The sequence below is a fragment of the Cupressus sempervirens genome, chromosome 1 (assembly GCF_028749045.1).
Source record: "Cupressus sempervirens isolate cs-2001-9-10 chromosome 1, ASM2874904v1, whole genome shotgun sequence".
NCBI classification, from domain to species: Eukaryota; Viridiplantae; Streptophyta; class Pinopsida; order Cupressales; family Cupressaceae; genus Cupressus; species Cupressus sempervirens.
The window spans coordinates 713818462-713832967 of record NC_143118.1 but is presented as its reverse complement, the minus strand read 5'-3'; the positions used below and the strand labels follow the sequence as shown (position 1 = coordinate 713832967).

Below are 14506 nucleotides of genomic sequence, written 5' to 3'. Positions count from 1 at the left end.
GCAAATAACCAATTCTTGGTTATTCAATGTTGTTGATGGTGGTGTGTACTCTATGTTGATGATCCATTCCTCCATTCCTTTATCTTTGATATCGAGTCTTATCTAGTGGAGGTTGCCATATATTATGGTGGCATCAATTGAGTCTTATCTTGTGGAGGTCATCGATAAAGTATGACGGTATCAATTGAGGGGCTTCAGAGACTTATGGACTTTGATTTAGTACGATGGTATCAATTGAGTCTTATTTGGTGGAGTTTGTAGCTATTGTATAGTGGTACATTGTGTAAGGTTCAAGCCGCATGGGTGTGTTGTGGCAGTGTTCTACAAGTTAGCTACTCCACTAAGGGGGCAACATCTATATGACCCATATATGAACCTTGATGTGACTATTTTTTTTTGCCAGTGTTAATGGAGTTTTAAAAATAATATAGAAAACATAATAATAGAAGAGATTCCAATATAAACAGATTAATTCGAATGGAGTGGTTTGGTAGTTCACCTTCTAAATGAGGATTTGACTGTACAGTGGCAGGATACCACGGAGTTGGTGGCTACCGGCAACTTATATGCACCCTATGCAGTGTTAAATAGTCTAAGTCTATTATATTTGCATTGTAAAAAAAGGTGTATATCTATAGCAAAGGGGAGTAGGGTATTGTACGAAGGAGGCATACGGGTGGAGGGAAAGAGTGTTGTCGTACGAGCATTACCTTGCCGTATGGAAGTTTGTTACATTACACAATCCAAGACCCTCCTTCCTATTGGTGGTTTAGGAAATGTAATTCCAAATTCCATCTAAGGCTGAAACACAATAATTATTTTTTATGATAGGAGATATTAAGTTTTAGGGAAGATTTGAACAAATGATGAGATAAGGTGGCAAAATAGTCAACTCCAACTATTGGACTCATCTAGATATACACTATGCGAAACATATAATTTATTTAACATATGCCATATAGACCAATTATTGTGGTGACTAGAATATTTATTATGCAAGGATTCAATCAATCAAATAGCACTACATCAATAGACCAATCTATGAAAACTAATTATTACTAAGATTGAGATAGTTAAAGAAGTTACGGTCTTCATGATGTTCAACCATGTTGAAATCCTCTTTCAACATCCAATCAACAATAGGACTATTAGAAATTCCATCCCAGAAAGTGTGTCTTTCTTTTGGATTCTTAGGAGCGTAGATAGAGCAAAAACAAATTGCTCATTAGCTGATAAAAGTAAGGAGCCAAATGAATTATACAAATGATCATGATCTTCACCTTTATCAATTACACATTGTAAAACTCAAGGAAATAATCTAATAATTCCTCTACTACTAATGTTATTAGAAGTATGAAGGAAAATTGTTCTTAAGAAGTATGAAGGAACACTGCTCGTACTTGACTTCTTAAAAGGAAGAAAATGTCAAGTCTCCATCTTGAGATTCAAACAATAAGGAAAAGAGAAGTCTTCATCTTAACAAAGTATCTTTAATTATAATTTTTCATTGGAAGTGGCAAAACTCTCACATTACTCTTCTCTAATCTTTCTTGAGGTTTCTTTGATGTTCCTTAATATTTCTTTAGAGCTTTCATCTTCTCTATATTCCTTCTCTTTCATACCTTGTTCCCCCTTCCCTCGCCCGCCTTCTGCCCTCAACTAACACTCATTGGTATCCCATACCTCCACCCTCTATGATATCTCTGGCCAACTACCCACTCACCCTCCCCCCCCCCTCCACTACCATCTTTTTACTTCCTCCACTGTTAGTGAGGCCATTAGACTCATGAGATGTAGTAGGGCTGCTAATGAGGAAAGTTTTGACGTAGAGCTCTTCAAGCTCGATATTCTGATCATTTGTTCTTTTCTTCCGACACTCTTCAACAAAGTGGTTTGTGGTAGGTTTCTTAACTCCTGGTTGAGACACATGATTTATCCCATCTATAAGTCTAGTTTGGTTTTGAACCGTGGCAACTATAGGACCATCATGATTGGGCATACCTTTGCCAAGCTCTATGCTATAGTTTTGAATACTATCTTGTCTGGATACCTCAACAGGGGGCAGTATCATGCTAGAGGACAGGTTGGGTTTCGTATCGATTATCAGACTATGGATCACATCTTGACGTTATGGGTTGTCATTGAGGAAGCTCGACATCGTGCTATGAACGTCTTTTGTTGTTTCATAGACTTTTGTAAGGCTTTTGACTCTGTTCCTCATGAAGCTCTTTTCCAAAGGCTCAAAGATAGCGATCATGAGATTATATGAGATAGTGGTGGGCAGATTTTGAACTCTCGAGGGTTTCTTCGATCCGATTCACAATATCATTGGGGTGAAGCAAAGTTTCCCTCTCTCCCGCACTTTATTCAATATATACATTGATGAGCTTGAGACCTTCCTCAGAGAGACCTCGCTCCTCGGAGATAGTCGACTTACACTAGGTTCTTATCTCCATTCTCCTCTTTGCTGATGATGTGGTTCTCCTTGCCTCCTCTCTTGAGGGGCTTTAGAGACTTATTTTGATGGATTAGCCTCTTTCTGTGTCCTTCGCCAACTCATTGTGAACCTGGGTAAGACTCGAGTCATGGTCTTCAATGCTTGAGGACCTCTCATCTTCACTTTACCTTCTAGGATCAAGATATTGAGATGGTCTCATCATACACTTACCTTGGGGTTAAGTTCTCTGGCCCCTAGTTCAACATGAGGCCAGCTTGCCTGCCTAGGGTTGTAAGGGGATGGGCTCCCTCACCCTATAGGAGAGACAGTGCTTCCAACATCACTTTCAGGACACCGAGTTTAAGTTATCACCTTTGGACTCTTTGGTCTGACCGGTAGTTCTTTATGGCTCGGTGGTTTCAGGACCTTCACTTTTGGACTCTAACTGGGCATTAGTCAAGTGGGTCCAGATCCTTCTCCTCCATCAGATCATCAAATGCCACCCATACACCTTACACACTATTATTTTGGCTGAGTTCAAGGCCCATCCTTTCAGGCTTAGTGTTATCTTTGACTTGATTTGGTTTCTCCACTGCCTCAGGGGCTTTGTTGACTCAGCGGATGACCACCACAGATACTCCTACCTAGCTTACTGCTCCTCCATTCATATCGCTAGGTCTCATTTGAGACCTAGAACTTGTGGTTGGTATGCCCAGGTCACTACCTTACTTAGCTTGATTGGGATCGATATTAATCGTCTCCCTCCTTACCATTTCTCACTAGATGCTCCTGCTCATCTGCTCCCCTCACAGGGTGAATTGAATGGGCATGTCAAACTCGACATATACAGACAATACACCACCACGACCTAGGTTAACCCGCACAGGGGTCTGTGCCCACAGATGGCCTTCTACTTGGAGCACTTTCTTGAAATCCATGAGGGGACTATTATGCGACCCTTCTACTTGAGCTGGTGTTGGAGGCATGCCCTTTGTGTCTCCCTAGGGTCCTTCAAAGTGGGTTCTCACAGGCTATAGTGCCAGATAGATCACCACTTGGTTAGAGACAATAAGATCTACCACCTTTGTACTCTGTACGAGACAAAGACGAAGATCCATTTCATCTTTAGATGTCCCATCTACTATGAGATTAGAGGCAGGTTTCACTACCTATTCAAAGACTGATAATCTTTGTTGGCCTTCTTCAACTACCCCAACCAGCAGTGTTTAGCCCTCTACCTCCATGAGACTTAGCATCTTCGTGACCAAACTTTACAACTCATGTTTCCTCAGAGTCAAGCCTCAGATCAACTCATCATTGCCTTCTCCTCCCCCCCCCCCCCCCCCCCCCACCATCACCCTCCAGGGGCAAGAAGTGGCCTCCAAATATACCCGCATCAGGACACACTTGATCTATTAGACCACGTCATGGATTCATCAGGCAGCAACATTCTACTCCCAGTGCTACTCGGATTCAGATTCGAGCTCAGGCCCCTGGTCTCCCTGGGTCTTATCCTTCTATGATAGACTTCTTTGTACCAAAAAAGGATATCTCATCCTTCTCTCATCCGTTGACTCGTGTTTCCTCTCTTTATTTTGATTTGTTTTGTTTTGTTGCTCATTCCTTTTCAGACATCGTTTGGTGCTCCTATTGGGTTGCATTTCTGCCCTATTGCATCCTCTAGTCCATTGGACCCTTGTTGGTCTTTTGTCGGACATTATTATTGTTATCTTATCTCTCCTCATTTTAATACCCAATGAATAAATTGTTATGCCTTATCAGTAGCCCAAAAAATTCTTCGTTAATCTCATTTACTCAAAAAAAATCCTTCTTTGTTTGTTGTAATTTGAATGTGATACATTGAACAATCACTCACGTTTCTCTTACAATGCATTCTCTTCAATAGCATAGGTAGCAGTGGAAATCAATAGCTAAAGTAAATTAAATTAAATGTGTCTTTTCATTTAAATTTCTAAGATTTTACGGGGATTTATAATTGGCACATCAATCTTCCTTCACATGAATTTATACCCAGTAAATTCAGTACTCAGTAGAAAACAGGTCTCTTCAGTACTCACATATGTTAAGTTCTTTGTGAATCCAAAAATTAGTTTTTTCCTTGGAACTTTTGATATTCGAGCAATAGCAAAAGTTGTAAGCTAACCATTATTATCACATACCTATCCACTAGCTTGAACAAACTATTAATCCTGAGAAACTGGTAGTTTGGCAGCAAAAACAATCTTTACAGATCACTTAAAATTGCAATAGTAAATCCAAAGCTGTCCACTGGATCAAAAGATGAAAAATTAACTTGATCTGCACCATTATGAAGAAATATGATGTTTTTGATTAAGTAAAACAAGTTTTTTATAGGGGTTCCTGAAACCCACTAGTTAACAACAAAATACTACTAAAAGCTCAGGTCTAGCAACCAAGCAACAAAAAAAACAACAGGCCATACCCGACCATCAGATGTAGACAAAAAACATATAGCCAAAAGCTAGGGTACAGACAAAAAACCAGGAGCATCGATCAGGGGACCAATTCTTTGGCCAGCTCCGCTTTCTTGAGGTCCAACTCTCCCATGGCCTCAACCTCGTCTATCTTCGATTGACTATCATCTTGAGAAACTTCCTATTCCCTCTTCCTCTTTTCTGCTCTCCTTTTGCTCAGGCTCTCAACCTGCAAAGAATCATCCTCATCAACTGCCCCGGTTTCCTCTTTGTCCTTTTCCTCCTTCCCCTTTTTGCTTTCCTCCATCATCAAGTGTAGCTGAATGATGTTATCATTAAAACCTTTTATTATGTTGAGGCTTTGGTTAGCCAAGCTATGGAGAGAGCTCTCCATCCTTTCCACTGTTTTTTCAATCTCAGAAACCCTTGCATCCAGTTTCTAATTCTGACAGTCCCGTCCCCCCCTTCCGACCTTTCCTGCCCCTGCATCCTGATCTTAATCTCTTCAATTTCATGGAAGATCCATTTAATGGACTGGAAATTGTCCACCAAACTGTTGCAGGGATTGTTTAGGAGGTTCATCCCCATTTCCCTCACGTTGTCGCTAAGAATCACCAAAGCTGGGTCAATGAAGAAATATGATGTTTTTTCCTTGGAACTTTTGATATTTGAGCAACAGCAAAAAGTGTAGGCTAACCATTATTATCACATAACTATCCACTAGCTTGAACAAACTATTAATCCTGGGAAACTGGTAGTCTGGCAGCAAAAACAATCTTTACAGATCACTTAAAATTGCAACAGTGAATCCAAAACTGTCCACTGGATCAAAAGATGAAAATTTAACTTGATCTGCACCATTATGAGATTTTTTATATCAGTATAATTTAAAATCAACTTATTCTGCACCACTATAATTTAAAAGTGACAAAAAATGTTTCAACCCAGAATATGATGTTTTATAGACCATATTTAAATATTTGAAAATACCGAAGGCTTCTGTTTGCTTGCCAACAATGAGATGTTTCATACCTATTATATCTTCTCCAGTGATGCCCATCTTCTACCCTGTTGACCTTGTGCTGCTAAGAATTGTGTTCTTTACATCTTCTTGTCTTTGTAAACAAGAATGGCCTCCTATCACATCAAACATTTGCTGCACTGCTAAGAATCATGCTCTTTAAAACTTCTTGTCTGAGTAAACAAGAATGACCTCCAATCACATCAAACTTCTGCTGCACTATGCAAAATTACAACAGTGGAAGCAATAACTCTCAACTACCTGAAATACAATATTAGAGTTGGAAAATACACGGTAGCTTTATATTACTATATGGTGCCTCGGGCAAAAAGTAGAAATGCACAAAACTGTGCAACAAAATGCTGACAAGCTTCTGGTTAGGGCATAGCAATTGGTATCATTAAGCAAAATCAAACAGCTATATCCCCAACTTTTCTATTCTTATATCATCTAATAGCTTTCCATTTATATATCTACTATCTTGTTGACCTAGCAAGCCATGGTTGTGTTGCAAGGTGGAGAGCATATATTGGTCTTTTAATTTGGTCATATCCATGCATACACTCACGAAATTCAACTCATGTCCCAAATGAATGTTAATGAGATAGAAACTCCTTGGAGGTGAGGTCTAACCCAAAAGGTGTTCTATCCTTGAATAAGATTTAAATAAAAGTTGAATTTACAATGTACTAAACTTGGTGACCTATAAAATTTCTTTATACAAATTAGTGCTACTGCAACAAACAATAATAAACAATTGATCACGAATTATCCTAACAGTGACTGGAAGGTTTATATAACTGGAATTAAATAGAGGCCATCTAGTAACTTTATTGGGTCCCAATTCTTTAGATGGATGTACTTTTTCTACTTTGCAGTAACTACCATGTATATACATATATTACAGATAAATCATTCAAAGAATAATTCTTGGAAAAGTCTGGAAGGAAGATATTCGATCCAATTGATCATTTTGTCATCTTTTATTCAGGTTTCCAGTATCATACATAATGTATCATTCATCTCATGTATTGATATCCTTGTTGAGCATCCACTTAATTCAATGACAGCTACTGCAAGGAACAATGATAAACAATTAATCACGAATTATCTTAGAGTGACTGGAAGGTTTATATAATTGGAATTATATAGAAGCCATCTATCAGCCTTATTGGGTCCCAGTCCTTTAGATGGATGTATTTATTCTACTTTGCACTAGCTGCCATGTACAAATATATCTATATTACATATTACAGATAAATCATTCAAAGAATAATTCTTGGAATTGTCTGAAAGGAAGATGTTCGATCCAACTGATCATTTTGTCATCTTTTATTCAGGTTTCCAATTTCTTACATAATGTATCATTCATCACATGTATCGATATCATTGTTGGGCATCAACTTGATTGATAGCACTTGAAATGTTCTGCAGTTATGATATCATTTTTTTTGTTTTCTTATTTAAAGCTTCCAGCACACTTTGAGAACCATTGCTTATGTTGCGGGTGAGCTTGTCAAATCAATGACATTCTTTGAAACAGGCCGAGGTGTAGATAATACAGTTATAACTTGTCTCTGAGAAGCTACTGGAGATAAAAATGTACAGCTTACACTAATTGGTTTCTTGGTGGGAGGGGATTTGAAGGGTGATGTGAATGACAACAACGCTTCCTCAGACATTTTCAGAGGTGAGATATAACACACAGGACTGTATTCCTGGAGAGATGGAAACTCTATCATATTTGAGCTTGCAGTTTTGCAGTTTATGCTATAATCATCAATATCATTTACTATCTTGTCAACTACACTATCTTTGGTAACTCTGTAATCAATTTTCAATTCATCGGATAAATTATACTCTTCTGAATCTGAGGCAGCAATCATTTTACGTTTTATGCTGAACTCGTCTGAGATATCTTTTAGCTTGCCAGACTCGCTAACATTGGGTAGAGAATGATCAGCTCTGAAGTTAATGGACCAACTATTTTTTACAGTAGTTGATGCTTCCTGATTAAGATTGACTGGCAAAGAGGTAGTTGTATTTGGCATTACAGATGAATCTGATGTACCATTACTATCCTCACTGTTCTCACTGTCTGATATTTGAATTTGGCAATCACTGCTGGAAAAAAATCTGTTTAAACTATCCGATCCCTCACTTTCTGTACCTGTCTGTGTTGAAAATAAAGATGATTTACTTGGGGAAGGAACTTTAGCTTTAGCACTTAATTCATCTGAATTACATTTAAATTTTTTTAAAGAGCGACCTCTTCTCCTGCATTTCTTAGCAGGATTCTGATCACATTCTTGCTTTTTCTGCTTTTTCATTTTAGTATGTTGTTTCATCAGTGCTGCTCCCTTGTCAACCTCCATTTCCTCTTCGAGATCACTGGCATTGCTTTTTCCGACATAACACTCTTCTTCCAGATCATCCTCACAATCTGACATCCAATCATTTGTATAACAGGGAAGTTCATCCACAGGACAGATCTGAACTTTCATATGAGAAGGTAGAATAGGGCAACCCTTTGTATTGCTCACGTACTTTGTTGACAAGAAATTGACCGTAAGATTTAAGCTACAAAGTACAAGATACAACAATTAGAAAAGATAGAATATTAGTTCCTCTGTAGGCACTACATAATTTATAGAAAGTTCTCCAACTAAACCAATGTGTTTTTGTGTAACCACTACCATAAATTTTATTCCTACACTCCTTTTGTTGTTGGAAACTCTTGCAGTTTTTAAGTTATTATCTACAGACTATGATAGATTCAATCTAACCTTCTCCATTCAGAAAGTGTGAGCATAGTATAAGCAAGCCTTATTTTACCCGTAGTGCCACCCAAATCCATCCCTTTGGCCGCTTCCCTTACAACCAGTGATTCTTTTGGATGCTGCCACGCCCACTCAAACTGCACATAGTAACAATTAATGAAGAAATGGCAATGGAAATCAAGAGACACTAATTGAAAGACCGGAGCGGTGAAATACTTCAAATATATACAGTAACATTTTTTATTTGCACAAACTTATCATGTCCAAACATACTCACAAACATGGAGTACAAGTATAATTGTAAGAAATGGATGAATTGAATTCACAAGCGACTCATGTATAATCTTCCTGAAAAATGCAACTAGGGAAAGTTTTCAATTATAGTTTTTTAACTTATCTCCTTTCAGCATAAAGATTAGAAATATATCAGACAGAGCAAGTCCACATATGTTCAAAATTACAATGCTGAGAACATTACCTGTCTGGGAAAACAATGTTCCATAGGGATAGAATTAACCCATACTAGCGTGACATTGGGTAACTCAAAGAGAAACCACATACATAATTGGAAGTATCCAACTAAATTTTTTATTAAGAAAGTGGAGTGAGAAAAGTAGGTTTTAAAAAAGTTATTCAAGAACAGGTCTGATCTATAGATGTCCTATCCAAAAATTGGAGTCTCCCAAATCTAGTAATAAAATGCAATCTTCCTAGAACAAGTCTACGTCATTAACTATCCTGTCAATTACAATTTCATTAGCTTGCTTATTTTGTGTGGTTAGTAGCTTGCCATCCCGATATAGATTAGTAAAATGGTATGCAATTCTCCATCATGTTTTTGAACCCATGGCAATTACCTTATCGATTGATGAGTATGCAAGTTGGTGCAAAAGTTGGCAAATAACCTTATCCTAGCCTTCCATCCACCATTCATCATCATGGTCAATATGATAAAATCTGCAGGTGCAAAATCAACCATGTTACTTCCAGGCCTGCAAATCTTAACCTCATTTTTTAATATTTGAGTTCCTAAATAGGGTACATGCTTCCATTGTTTACTAGCCATCACCAGCCAACTAAAGTATGAATAATGCTAAACTGCTTCTGAAGTTCTGAATCATGCTTTTGCTCGTCCAATTTTTAGCTGTTGATTCGTCAGCCGAATAATAATCTATTTGGTTTTCCTTCCCTTTTACTGCACATTTATGACCTGGGGCCCAAGGTTCTTTAATGTGAAGCTTAAATTTTTCTTCCTCGGGTCAATTATTGCATCACTGTCTAGTTTGGAAGTTGATTTTGTTGGCTGATTCAAGTCCATTGAAAATTTTTGTTGTATTTCTTGCTAGGAAGGGTCTCAGACTGAAATTTTGATCTAGGTGCAGCTCACTCCATTCTATGTGCTTTTATAGCTTCTTGCAAGGATGGGGGATCGAATGCCTCAACTCATTCCCCAATAGGATTCATAAGTCCTTCACTGTAAAAGACTGATAGTCTCCTCTCTGTAATCACTGAAACCATCACTAATAGCCTTTGAAATTCTGATGCATCAGCCTCCAATCAACCATACTGTTTTAACTGTGACGACTCTCTAAAATACTACATGAGATCCTTATCAAACCTCCCAGTGAACCTTTTAATGAAATCATGATATGTAGTGAATGACATATAACCCAAAGTGCTAAGGTCACAGTAATACCAATCTGTGCAATACCATCTGTCTGTAGAGTAGCAAACTTAATTGCCTCATACTCAACCATTGGCCTAAGAGCCAAGTAATTGTCCAGCTTCTGAACCCATGTTCTAGTTGTAGGTCTCTTTGAACTGCTGGACCTCTATTATCAGCTCTTCCTCCTCACCTCTAATTCTTCTGATCCAAGAACTCCTCGAATGCCAAATTTTGTCCGATCACTTCAGAAAGGGCGTCATACTCTGCAAAAGAATTCCTCAACTGATCCACCAATGGTATTAGAGCCTTGTGATCAACCTAAACTGTTGGGTGGATATTTTGCAACCGACAGTTTTGGGTAAAAATCTAGTCGCAAAATCGGATGACCAGTGGCTGGTCATCCTATTTTGCGACTGGATTTTTACAGAAGGGGGAGCCTTCCCTTTAAGGTAGGAGAGACTCTGTCTCACACATTGTGGCTGGTCATCCTATTTTGCGACTAGATTTTTACCCAAAACTGTCGGTTGCAAAATATCCACCCAACAATTTTTTGGCGACTCCGCTGGGGATATGAACGCATTCGGAAGCCTCTTGCTTTCGTTTGAAGTTTAGTTCCTTATTCTGATTGGCATTACCAATTATCACACTGGTAAGTTTTGAGCACGTATATTCTTGGAGAAAGAAGGGTGATAGTTCTTCAGCTTCTACCAGATCATTTTGGGCGCAACAAGCTTGTTTTGATTTGCTTACCAAAATTCCTTCACTCCCGTACTACAAGTTATCCTCGTAAAAGGAAGACTGTTATACCTAGTGAAGATTCCCAGTTGTTCCTCAAACCCCTTGTGTCTATTCTTCTTTAGTCTATGGCTTCGAGGTCATTCTCCCATTAGAAGTAGGGATCCCCTCCTTGAGAGTCTCTTTACATGGGTTGATAACTAATGAAGACCATAGAGCTATGCAAATACAAGAATTAGAGACTCTTGATGAGCGTCGTAAGGCAGCTTTTGATCACATGAGGGCTTATCAGAAGCGCATGTCTACTCAGTATAACAAGAAGGTTCATCTGCGTGAGTTTCAAGTTGGTGACCTTGTGCTTAGAGAAAATCTGAAAAATCAACAGAATAGAGAGTAGAAAGGAAAGTTTGAACCTGATTGGTTAGTCCCATTCATTATCACAGTAGCATTTGGGTTTGGGGATTATCAGTTGTCTACTCCCGAAGGTGAAGAACTAGCAGAACCTATCAATGTTCTACACTTAAAGAAGTTCTATGCTTAAATACTTGTTGCTCCACTATCTTGTACATATTTATGATCTTGAAAAAATCCTAAAAATTGCAAAAAGTTGAAAAAATAAAAATAAAAAGTACAAAAGAAGTCAAAATGCCACCTCTGATTTGAAAAAGGGCGAGAGACAGCGCTTTTGGACTTCCCTAAACAACACAAGGCCTTCAATGCTAAAAACGGGCTGCAGTTGAATGGTTGATTTTCCGTCTCTGAGACAAATTTTGGTTCTTTGTGGCTTTCCATTGCAATTAATAGAAGATAGGAATAAGAGAAAGGGTTAGCATTTACAATTGAATTATTTAGATGTATTTGGTAGAAAATTATTTGTTTATCTGGGGTTGAGAAGCTTATAGCCTGGACTAGAGTAGTCTATTAGGCTGGTATTTGATCTAGAATTAATTTCACAGATACCCAATTGACAAATACTGTGGGTTTTAAGTTCTACTCTGCCAATCAGTGGTTGCTTGGCATTAGAAATGGATGGAAGTAGGGGTAGCTGGAGAGAAGGAAGTTTGTGGCTCGGAGGAAACATGGAGTCCAATTATGTATTGAGATACCATAGACATGAATTGCAAGAAAATCAATGCACATCTTCGCTATCCCCCTTGGCCAATCATCTCCAATGTTTATTTTAGCACTTAGTCGACCCATTTGATGTCATAAACTTCTTTCATTACCTCTTTAGGTACCTCACATGGTCCTGGTTGCTCTCGTATTTTAACAAATCTCACTCACATCCTCTGTTTCTCCCTCACAAACCCAAAAAATATCCAAAATTACCAAAAAAATCAAAAATCATCCATAATTACCATAAAAATTCAAAAATCATACAAAATTACCAAAAAAATTCAAAAATCATCCAAAATTACCAAAAAAATTCAAATATTGCCTAAAATTATCAAAAAAAAATTCAAAAATTGCCTAAAATTATCAAAAAAATTCAAAAATTGCCAAAAATATCAAAAAAATTCAAAAATTGTCTAAAAATATAAAAAAGATTCAAAATCATCTAAAAATATCAAAAAATTCCACAAATAGCCCAATGCATTCAAAAGGGGGTCATAATTGCCAAATACGGCCGTAAAAGCTCGAAACATTAACAACACACCAAAATTCCTGTCAATTCCTGCCTCACTTTAGCTCAATTAGGCTATACAACAGGACATCAGATATTTGAACCCCACATGCCTCACTGATATTAAGAAGCACTGTAGTAATGTCTTGAAACATTTCGCGAGACGTTGGAAAATTTGGCATAACGTAGATAGCGCAAGAGGTGCCCTCATTTCCTTCCTCTTGTCAAGAACAACAATTCCGAACAGATCATAAAACTTATTTAAGTTGTAGTGGCCACGATTAGTCTACCCCCCTTCAACAAATATATCAATGTTATCTCGAAAACCCAGATATCTATCGGACTCTTTCATCCTCATACAGCTGGGGGCACAAAATAAGTAAGCATAAGCGTGAGAGCTTGGCTCTCCCCTCTACGCCTTTTTCAAGGCCCAAGTGTCCTTTTTGGACCCCTCTAGTGCCTTTTTAGGCCCCTCTAGCACCTTTTTCAAGGCCCAAGTGTCCTTTTTGGACCCCTCTAGTGTCTTTGTAGGTCCAAAGCGCCATTTTAGGCCCCTCTAGAGCCTTTTTCAAGGCCCAAGTGTCCTTTTTGGACCCCTCTAGCACCTATTTAGGCCCAAATGCATTTTTCAAGGCCCTATTTTGCCTTTTTCAAGGCCCATCAAGTGCCTTTTTAGGCCCAAGCACCTTTTTCAAGGCCCATCAAGTGTTTTTTTAGGCCCAAGCGCCTTTTTCAAATCCCATCAAGTGCCTTTTTCAAGGCCCCTCAAACACTTTTTTGTATCAAAGCGTCTTTTTCAAGGCCCTATCTTGCCTTTTTCAAAGCTCAGGTGTCCTTTTTAGGCCTCCAAAGCACCTTTTTGGGTCAAGGCGCCTTTTTCAAGGCCCTATTTTGCCTTTTTCAAGGCCCTAGCGTCCTTTTTAGGCCTCCAAAACACCTTTTGGGTAAAAGCACCTTTTTCAAGGCCCTATTTTGCCTTTTTCAAGGCTTAGGCATCCTTTCTAGGCCCCCAAAACACTTTTTTGGGTCAAAGCACCTTTTCAAGGCCCTATTTTGCCTTTGCAAGGCCCAAGCGTCTTTTTTTTTAGGCCCTCAAAACACCTTTTTATAGACCTTGAGGATGTCCGTCCCGGCGCACACTGAGTAACATCCCAACGTTGGCCTTGTAATCATCTGTAAGGGTTATTAGTACACACAGAATTACGCTTTACACACGACAGCTCTCCAAATGTTATGCTAATCTGTAGACATTCAGTTCCCCACACAGGTAAAGGTTTTCCTTACTCTATGGATTGTATTATTCCCACTTTTATAGAAATTACCTTTTCCAATATTCTTCAAAAAATCACAAAAACATCCACATATGGCATGAGATCACCACGATCCACTTGGGCAAATACTTCCTACCACATGACACACAAAGTCACAACATCAGTACAATACTCGTCAATGTCCTCCTTGTGGAGGTGGTGCATTTGGGTTTCCAGTTGGGGATATTCCTATTTGTGCAGTCCCAGATGATGAAGCTCCTGGAGTCAGTCTTGCACCTTCCCAAATTGTATCCATCGAAATCAGGATATGGCCGCGTCTCAACAAAGTATTCATCTGAGTAATAAACGTCCTATCTGAGAAGCATATTCCTCTCTTGTGCTCTGGGGAGACTACCTGATGGTACAATCCCATGTAGTACGCTGCCTCTCGTGCCAGTTTCTCTGACTTCTCCCTAACTTCATTCATATCCACTTGCAATTTTGCTGTTCCAAGTACTATCGTCGCCTGTTCAGCAA

At 38.6% G+C, this 14506-nt stretch overlaps 1 protein-coding gene across 3 annotated transcripts in view; it reads right to left on the bottom strand.

Annotated features, from left to right (window-relative positions):
- Positions 1-6868: 6868 nt before the first annotated feature.
- Positions 6869-14506, bottom strand: part of LOC149579949 (uncharacterized) — a 103999-nt gene continuing 96361 nt past the window's right edge. For all 3 annotated transcript variants that reach the window (XM_089787919.1, XM_089787912.1, XM_089787927.1), the window contains 2 exons: positions 8701-8831; positions 6869-8494 (listed from right to left, as the gene is read on the bottom strand). In XM_089787919.1, coding sequence (XP_089644045.1) covers positions 7411-8494; positions 8701-8831 — 1215 coding nt within the window. In that variant the 3' untranslated portion in view covers positions 6869-7410. The remainder of the gene's footprint in view (positions 8495-8700; positions 8832-14506) is intronic.